This window comes from Atta colombica, unplaced genomic scaffold (assembly GCF_001594045.1).
Source record: "Atta colombica isolate Treedump-2 unplaced genomic scaffold, Acol1.0 scaffold21, whole genome shotgun sequence".
Taxonomy (NCBI): Eukaryota; Metazoa; Arthropoda; class Insecta; order Hymenoptera; family Formicidae; genus Atta; species Atta colombica.
The window spans coordinates 658,478-668,991 of record NW_017259305.1 but is presented as its reverse complement, the minus strand read 5'-3'; the positions used below and the strand labels follow the sequence as shown (position 1 = coordinate 668,991).

The following is a 10,514-nucleotide window of genomic DNA, read 5'->3' as shown; positions in this document are numbered from 1 at the left end:
GGCGGTGGCTGCCGCGGCTGCATGTGCAGCGGCAGCGGCCGCCGTCGGCAAGGGATACGGCGCGTAGCGATAGGTGGTGGGGGTGGGTGTCGCGACCATCACCAACTCACCGTATGCGCCTCTGCTGGCCGCTCGCGTCTTCGCCAGATTCGCTGGAAGCATCACTTCCTTTGGCTGTGCCTTCTTGCATTCGACCTTGAAATTTTAGATAGAACAGATAAAAGAAAGAGGGACGATATAAGAAAGACAATTCACTATCAATCATCTATTAGAAATCTGTCGAAATCTTGATTATGCATCGTTGTAGCAGCCCATACAGCACAAATCACTCCAGCAATATTGCAACAACATTACAATGCAGCAACAATACAAACTTCTATGCTGTATGGGAGATAACGTACGAATCCTTTCTCAAGAAGTTAAAAGACTATTATTAAATTAAAAACACTATTATTATCATTTGTTGCTTATACTATTTCTGTTAATTATTAAGTAGATAAAAGTACTAATCGTAAAATTGATTTTTTGCTCAAAATTTCGTAAAGAAATAATTAACTACAGAGAGTAGAGTTAAAGAAAATATCGACTGGATCAGCGCAGCAAGCTTACTTCAGGATTATCGATACAAGGCATCAAGAAAATACTTGACCGTCGTGAAAGAGCTTTTCGTTGTAGCGGAAAGTAAACAAAGATTTCTCTTACTAGAGGAACTGTGTACAGTTCTTCCCTTTTTCGTTTACGATTTCTCCTGCATGTACATTCCACATGCGTGTCAAATATAACTAACAAAGATAGACCTTCTCGATTATACAGAAAATTAATTTTGCTCAACATTACAGACAGGGAACAGAAGGCAAATACCTTTTGACGCGACCTCTGAGGTTATATAAAGTAAATGGAAAATATCCTTTAGAAGAAGGGGTTTGTTCTACAAGTAGACTTCAGACTGGCTACTCACCATTTTGTTGTTAATTTCGTGGAAATGGATCTCGCAGACTTTGTCGACGACATCCTCGCTTTGAAACGTGACAAATCCAAAGCCTGAAAGAAAATACATAGACTCTTGTTAAATTTTTATATTTAATATGGTAAATTGAAATGACAAACAACTGTAGCGATATACATACATGATACAGATTTGATATTATTTTACTTCCGAATTTAATTTTATAATTTCTCACATTTTCCAATATTGCAGTTTTAATAAAACAAATTGCAATGATTTTAATTATATTTGTTATTCATATAAAAAATAGATCGTATGCTATCACATTAGATGATAAAACGATAAAGTTGAGAATTATGTTATTTATTATAAATATAATGATATTTGACGTTTAATCAAATTAATCCGCATTAATGATAATAAAAAAAGAGTCTACGTAATTTTGAATTAGAGTAATCGGTAGTAGTAGAGATACGAAAGCTCTCCGATTTTGCTGCATATTCGCGGGGATAAGAAACCATCCCGGATTTCCATTAATTTAGCTGACGGAGTAAACGAGTCTCGCTTCTTCCCTCGTACCGCACGAAAACGCGGTCTGTAAGCGAAATCTCCGCGAAATTTATTTCAGCCAAAGACGAACAGCGGGGAAGGAGAGACAGCGAGCCAGTGAAGAGAGCCGTAACTTAATCAAGCATCAAGGGTTATTAAAAACTTTGCATTGCTCTCCGGGCGATTTTAATCTCGCCCTTTCCACGCGCCCGCGCCGGCGCTTCTCTCCTAGCTAGTAATTCAGCCTCGAGATATCCGGCAAGCGCGAGTTATACGAATCCAGCGGACGACGTTGTAGCTTAAGATAACCACGATTTAGTGCTTCCGTACCGAAAGCAGTTGCCGAAGCTGCGTTAGGTGACCGTAATTAAATGCATCCGGTGGTCAACCGGTAGGAATGTAAACTGACCATTCGCGATTCTAGTCTCGCGACTCCGGCTCTGTGAGGAAGTTAGCGTATAGTACGGTCAAAGACTGCAAAAATTATTTATTTTTATGTAATTTATCTCTTCTAATAGTGTCGAAATTGATATCGATAAAAGATTTAGACGTTTAATGATACGTATGACTCTCTCTTATATGTTCAAAAAATAGTGAGTCTAATATTATAAGAAGCAGTAATGAATTCCATTATTCGTACATGGCACTGAATTAGTATATGTTAAAGGTTGCTTTATAATAAAATATCTAAATGCAGTGGCACAATATAATCAATTTTAACAATAAAAAAAATATAATATATTCTGTTAAATGTGACATTAGTTAGACAAATATTTGTTTAAAATATTTATATGCGTTTATTTTTATAAATATGCTAATTTTATAGTAGTTTTTAATATATATACTGCAATTATTTAATATATTTTAATGCAATTGATCGAATTCACTATAGGAAATAGTAAGCTTAGCAGATGGGAGAGCTGCAGAAAAAAGAATAATAAGTTTGTCCGCGTTGTTCGTACTTTTTGCATTCAAGATCTTCGCTTTCTCTTTTTTCAAAATACTTATCTTCTGAATATATATTTATCTCGTTTTAAATACAATAATTTTTGAGGATATTAAACTAACAAACATATTTTATACTTTCTTTACAACACAAAATGATAAAGATTATTCAGAAAATTAGAATATTCAAATTTATTTAAGGTAAGAATTTAATTAGAATGTGCGATCGATCGAGGAAATAATATTTACGATAGATATCGTACGCTTAACTGCGAAATAAAACGATCAGGCCGTTATTTCGGGAAGAAAACTTGCCAACGTTGAGACAATATGTGCGTGACACATTCAATTATTCAACGCTGACATCATTAATCGTTCGGCTTGTTCTCTGCCGGATTCTTTCTCTCTTACATCTTCTACGCTATCCGGCATACCCACTCTCATCTCAACCGTTTCGTTCCGTCTCGTATCCTTCTCATCCACCTAAGCTCCTCCTCTTGCTACGGGTATAGCACGAGTGATTAAGTTATAAACTTGGCAAGACGTCCGTTTGAGCGCGGAAGGGGCTTACTTCATTTATGTAATTTATAGTACTCTGCCAGTCTAGCTAACTCCACGGCACTCCCCAAGCACTCCCCTAACACAAAGGCCATGTCCTGACACCGGTAACATTTAACTACCCTACCTTGCCTCCCCTCCTCTCATTACTTTGACGATTCTCTTCTCGTGAGCGCAGCGCGGCGACGACTACCGTTGACATTCCTCGATAGCGTTCGTCTTTTCGACCATGTAGGTATTAAATAATCTCCCTTTAGGGATGCATACATCTTAAAACTTTATCAAAAATATAAAAAATTCATAGATTGCTCTTCAGTATTACTAAAAATCTGTATAAAATCCGTCCAATATTATGTCTGAATATGTATGTATATATGTAAAATTTGAAAACAATTATTAGTTTAAACATTATTTAATTTTTTGTCAGTCTTTGTTCTTATATAAAATTGAATTTTGTAATACTTATTTACAAATTTAATGAGGAAGTAACATTAAGATTTAAATAAAATTTTAAACATATATTGACTAAACAATAATAAATATTCATGCAAAAGTTTATTTGGATCCACTTATTTGCTTAAAAGTTATTGAAACTAGGAAAATGTAGTCACACATTTCTTTTTGCAGTTGTTTTAGGATATATGAGTTAATATCAACATTTTTTTGGATGATATTAGTTGATATTAGTTTAAATTTTGGCTAATTATTTAATTGATATTTTTAGCTAATATTATAGAGCCAAATATCCTCAAGAAAACGTAAAAATATTTAATTATTATGAAGAAAATAATATTATTTTTGATATATTTCCTCAATAAACAAATTCCAAAATCTTTAATAAGATAAAGTTTTGTACTTTTTAATCATCTCGAAGATAGAACACTTCAAGGCTATTATCTTCAAGTTCCCTTTATAGCGTCGAGAACGACGAGGGATGACCGGAACATAGAATGAATGTGCTAGCATAGTCAGCGATCCGCGGAAGACCCAATAAATTGTGAGTGGTGAGACGTTCCTCTCTCGACCGAATTTTCATAAGGAAATTTATCTATCGTGGTTAGGCGACCATAGTCACCCCGCAAAGCTCCATTTTAGTGCCGTAGCCAACGTACAAAGGGATGTAACCGTTTTCGTCGATCGGTCGGCCTCGCAGAGTTGAATGAGGCGAGGAAAAAATGCGTGCTCAGCTGACCGATCACTTTTCATCGCCAGATGTGCCCATTTTAATAAAAAAAGCACCTCGAGATATCTTTCATTTTGTGCTCGTGGTCCATCCTTTTGGCCTCCGAGAGTTCTTTAAATGACCTATAAGTTCTTTAACGGTGTGGAATTATCGTCGCAGTTTCTTCGTCGCGAAATTATGGCATATCCTTCTTACGAGGATGCAAATCGGAATATTTTATGGTTTTATAAAAGTCGTGAAGTTATAGCGAAAAAAACTATTTACGATCCGATTACAAAGAGAATGGTCACTTAAATTTATTATATTGGATCCAAATAAAAAGTTGGTGAACTTCTCATTATAGATAGTATTATAGATAGAGTGATATCAAATTATTATTTGATTTATTGTAATTAATAATAATTACAGCATTTATATTGATAGCTGATGTAGATAAAATATATACTATTATTTAAACTTCGTTCAATTTCAAAAAAATGTATATTTTATTATACAGTAGATACTATTATAAGAATGTAATAAAATTAATGACAATAAAATTAATTATAGAAAAAAAGATATTTAATCTTAACTCAAGGGTCTAGGAAACATGTACATTTCATAAATTATAGGAACATGTTTTTTTTAAACAATTACTTTATGTAATTAATAAAATTCAGCTTTGGATGATATTTCTATTCTATATTATTCAAAATTATATGAAAAACAACTATTGACGAAATTAATAACATTTCCATTGAAATTATACATCAAAATATTCAACAAGATTTCACAGATCCTGAGTGGCATCCGCATGAGCAAAAAAAGAGTGTTGATGAGCTAGAATTAACGAATTAAGATTAACATTTGAAGAGCTTATATCAGCACAAAGATATTTATTTATCGTATTACACAATAGATATGTACAGTGGAATGAAACGGGAACATCAATAAGGAACATCATACGGATACAAGATTTTTGTTATGTAACTCTACTCCGTCTTGCACAAAGAAATTGAACGCACACGAAGGAAAGAACAACAGTTCTCTGTTCTCACTATCGTCTTCCTTCTACTTGGCGGTATAACACTCTTCTTTACCCCTTCGCCGCCATCCCCTTCGACTCCTTGTTCCTATACTGCTTGTTCTCCTTCCGATTCTCGAGTATAATGCGACCCCGCCATTGTGCCGAGCGAGCGCATGTTAACGTTTAAAAGCCGCGCGGCGGCTGGCGAACGCGTTTCAGAATTTTATCGTGCATTGAGAATAAAGGTAAAAGGTTTCTTTCAAAAGGCACGCCGGCGGAACGATTTAAAACTTGTAAATGGATACGAGGAGTTAGACCTCCGCACTCTTTCCATCTTCCCTCGACCATACCCTTTCCACCTTTGCCCTCGTCTGCACATAAAATTTCCACGAACTTTTGTTTGTTTCCCGCGATGTATTTACGACGCGGAATCTCGGTGATCGATACCAAAAGAGCTCGCAGGCAACGTAGTGACTATTTTATTTTTAATGTTGTTGGACTTTGATGGCTCGTTTTATGGAGAGTGCCGATAATGATAATAGTTATTTTACTGGCATGAGTTGTTTCATGTTGAGATTTAACACACTATAGTATCAGTCTTGCGATTCTATTGGCCAGCGACTTTATTTTTCCCAATAATAAGCTAAATGATTAATATTACTGCTTTCATTATATTAACATCATCCAGTTGAGATAAATTTGATAAGTCAAACATTCTTGATAAAAATAGTATGTAAATTTAATAGTAGAAGTAGTTATCCTTCACTTCCTTAGAATTTAGTACGTAACGTCAGAGTCGTACAGTTCTTATCGATCATAATATAATAATATTCTTCGCAAATATATTCAATAATTATTAATATTACGACCATTCTATTTTTATGTCGTCAAACTTTGATGACTTATTTTACGAGCAACATCGATAACGGTTCTTTTAACGTAGTTCTAATATTATAAAGAAAATCATATTGAGATTAAACAATAAAACTTCGTTATTAATTTTCTTTTATTTAACGTAATGTTCGACGATAATTACCACGTTATTAAGTAGACCCATCTTGTAGAGAACAATTTATTTCATCCATAATTGAGTAAAAATAACATTTGTAAACTGACAGTTATAATTTTTTAATATAATATTGATAATAATTACATTTAATGTAATTAATCCGCAATTAAATACATATCAAATCTCTCATTTACTTATGTTCTATTCTGAACCACTAATTAGCCACGCGGCTGGGCTTCCAATTCCATCAAAGGCTATCATTATTAAACATGTATCATTATACCCGATTATCGATTAGGCATTTCAATATGTACGACACAATTACCAGTTAGGGTGTCAAGATGGCGGAATACAGGTGCTGAAATTAATTTCAAGCTTCTCGTTTTGCCATGACCTTAATCACTCCTCTCTTTGAGGTGATAATAACCTAAGTTTCAAAGTAATAAGGACGATTATAGGTGTTCCTTCGTATCATTTAATAATTCTGTCATGAAAGTTCCTCAGGCATAGGATTTACGTGCGTAATCAATCGTTCAAGCACATCAGCAATATTGTATGCTTTATCTCCTTGATATCGATACCGATGTTAAGCTCGCAGCAACAAAGATGCCTGACGATCAACTAGCGTCTTACTGTGTAATTAGGCGTATATTACGCGGCTATCCGGCTGTCGATTGAAATGGCAATAAATCAAGTAAACCACCCGAGAACCAATTTGCACCCCAACGTACCGTGAACCTTCCGTAATCGCCTTCTATCGAAACGACTATAATCTAAGTTTCCGAAACAGCGATCGACACGGCCAGATAAACCGTTCCGTTTCTCGAAGCGCGATTTCTCATACGATTCGTCTCCCACAAGTCGCGATTGCACGTTGCGATTGCCACAGTTCGCTTTATCGGCCGATTGACTTTTCCTTTAACACGGGATATCAGTATGTTTCCGGTTTCTTAGTATAATAATCGATTTCAAACTTGTTTTCTCTATTATTCCAGATGCAGATTCATGCAGAGAAACAAGTCACATCATTTCCTTACTTTAAAAATGACTTAAAAAATGTAGCTTTCGAATTATTATCTTAAGCGAGTAAAAATTATTCTATCAAAAGTAAACTAATTTAACTGAACAGTTCGTTCGCCAAATAGTACTTGTATCGTTTTAAAGAAATTAAGTATAATATTTTCTATAAAGTGGCGCAAAATTATAAGAATTTTGAGTTATGTTGTTTTTGTAAATAAAAAAAAGAATCTTTTGCACAGGTGTACACTTAAGACAGTTGTATTATATATATTTATGTAATATCAAATATATATTTACGTATCATATACAATAATAATTTGTTTAGAGAATATAAGATTTTGTGATTATTGCAAATAATATTATCAGATAATTCTAAAGAAAATTGCATCATAATGAATATAGAATAAAAAATATCATCATCAAGTAACATAGTAGACATAAATCAAATATCAAATATCATACTTTTCATAGAATTTCATGCGCACCGCAAATAGTGCATGAATAACTCGTTTATTCTGACCTATTTATTCCGCTTGCAACTGTATAATAATCTCATTATAATGCTCTCAATTTCTAATTTAGTTAATTTAGTTCAATACACAGTTGATAAAACGATAAAACGAGAATAACGAACGATGACTGAATATCTTTGACCGTTGTCGAATACGACTTTTAAGTCGTTTCCTGAAGGAGAGAGACAGTCAGTAGTAACGATTATTGCTGGTCAGCCCAGACCTGTTCCGAACAGGAAGTTAGTAGCCAATAAAGGTCCGCAGCGCGTTACTGCTGATCGTACACTCGAGTTACTGAGCTTTCGTTATAGTCTCTACGGATGTAGTCGCCCATAACCGATTAATATGTTATTGCGTATGAACGCGGTCTATAGACTCTCTCATCGACCACGATATCGGTAACGGTTTCTAAAGTTCCTATGACAAGCTCTAAATATCTGCCATCTTTCCGTTTCTCACGCGGTGTTTTAATACGTAATGATTATTGGATGAGGGACATATACGGCTGACATAACTCCGCTGTTCTAAAAGTCACATTGCAAATGCTGTGGCTGACTTGCTGCGATGCAAATTGCAAGGATAAAATTCATTTTTTAATTTTTTTTGAAAGAGGCAAGCTCGGAGCAAGCTCGGAAATAATAAATATATAGATTTTGAAGAAATCTCGACAATTGTTATTTTATTTATCTCATAACCATAAAATTAAAATCTTTGAACGTCTTAAATGTTTCCCATGTAAAAATGTATTAATGAAAAAAATCTATCGTCACACATTAAGTAATGTATGATCAAAATTGCATTGTTATTAAATTATTGTTATTAAATTATTAATATTAATCTTTATGGGAAAGCCATGATAAAACAGTGTCATATTTTAAAGCAAGAAATATAATGAAATAATGATTCGAGGTATAACAGATTTTATTTAAGAAAAAGCTATAAGATTTTAAAAATAAATCCTTGCTTTCTGAAAATTAATCATATTTATTACCTAAAAACTGTTTTTTTTTTTATCAATCTTATTAAGTATTTTGAAATTATGATATTTCGATAACCTTAATGTAAACAATTTAAAAAATAAATATAAAATGTTTTAAATATAGGTTTTATGTCTCTCTCTCTCTCTCTCTCTCTCTCTCTCTCTCTCTCTCTCTCTCTCTCTTTCTCTCTCTCTCATCGCGGTGTAGACACAGTCTCTATATAATTTAAAATATCTCACCGCATAGAAACCCCACGAGGTATCAATGTCTCCAAGTTTATTAACAATTCCAAGCTACTGAAATTTGCCAGAGTAAGTTTGCTCCCAAAGGATAACACTTTTTCGACGTTATGCGATTCTAAGTTATATATTTATATATTTCGAAGATACACTCTCGACTGTGGAAAATCGCGTCTTATGCCACCGAGAGCGTCTTGAGAGTTAACGTGTTGGGAATATTAAGCGGGTTTATATACTAGATTATGCACTTTGAAGATTTTGTCATTTGGTGATCATTATCTACATTTTAGACTCTCTTCCCTTTCTCCTTTCTATTCTCTCTCTTTCTCTCTATGTTTCTCTTCCTATTACCTCTGTCTTTCTACCCTATCATTCTACCCTTCTCACTCTCTGGTGTGGTCTCAGTTGGGCTGAGTAACGGATATCAACTTGTTGATTTACCGTGCCAACCACGAAGCTGCGGTTCTGAGGCGTCCGAACTCTCTTGGCAAGCCATCACTTTCTAATAGTTACCCTAAAACTCATATACAGCTACACCGATCCATTACTCCTTGGCATCGATCAGCGCTACAGTCCTGCCGTGTTTGAACCACCTGGGTATTCGTCGTTACTAATCCCTGAATTATTCACAGACAGGTATTATCACACATTTCATGTGACATCCTACGTTAGGGGAATACGAGCATGTATTAGAAGTACATATTTTGAGATGTTCTATATGTAGATCTTTCTATATGTTCCTATGTATAATGAGATGTTCTTATGTAAATAAAATATACTAATATGTAATATTCTTTCTGAGTTGAAAATTTCATGGCAAATTTATAAAAACAATCTGATTTTTATAAAAATATGAAATCGTTTTACCAACATCATTTTCATAATTAAATATTTTTTTGTTTCCTTTATTTGGAATATCATCATTTGAAATTAATTAAAGAATAATATTTCAATGTTAATTTATATATCTAAAGCACATGATTCAAATTCACTACGATCTTTTAAATTTCTTCGTTACTAGATAAAAAGTATAAGAAAAAAAGAGAGAGAAAGAAAGATTAGAAAGTTTTAAATTTTTATACAGTATAATAAATATATCTTTATTTCAAACTCATCAAAGTACAATACATGTTTTTGAAGATATTACGAAGCTTATGAATTCTTTGTTCATATCGACAAAACTAATTCTTCATACACATGCGTAAATATACTTCATGCACAAATATACAATTCATTGAAGTGCATTATAATTTATATCGCCGTTAAATGCAACAATGATGTTATTAAGAATCTGCCAGAGTCAATACATAAATGTACGTGAGTGTGAATGATGACAGACAACTGGGCGTAGATATTACAACCTGCACGCCAAACAAAACACTCGAAATCCGTTTTTGTCTCGCGTTTGTGCGGTCGTTCCTTGTGAAGTTATGCCGCTATAAATTTTCGGAGATGTCGCGAATGAGTACCTATATAACCGTAGATTGTTGGAGTAAAAAGACATGGGAGAGATGCTTCGTTTGCATTTACTACATGCTGATGTAATAATTTCGACTATGCACGTGTA

The 10,514-nt window shown here is 33.9% G+C and overlaps 1 protein-coding gene across 2 annotated transcripts in view; it reads right to left on the bottom strand.

Annotated features, from left to right (window-relative positions):
* The window catches only part of LOC108687612 (RNA-binding protein Musashi homolog Rbp6), a 453,571-nt gene that overhangs the window by 46,544 nt on the left and 396,513 nt on the right, over positions 1-10,514 (bottom strand). For both annotated transcript variants that reach the window (XM_018193468.1, XM_018193469.1), the window contains 2 exons: positions 959-1,041; positions 111-195 (listed from right to left, as the gene is read on the bottom strand). In XM_018193468.1, coding sequence (XP_018048957.1) covers positions 111-195; positions 959-1,041 — 168 coding nt within the window. The remainder of the gene's footprint in view (positions 1-110; positions 196-958; positions 1,042-10,514) is intronic.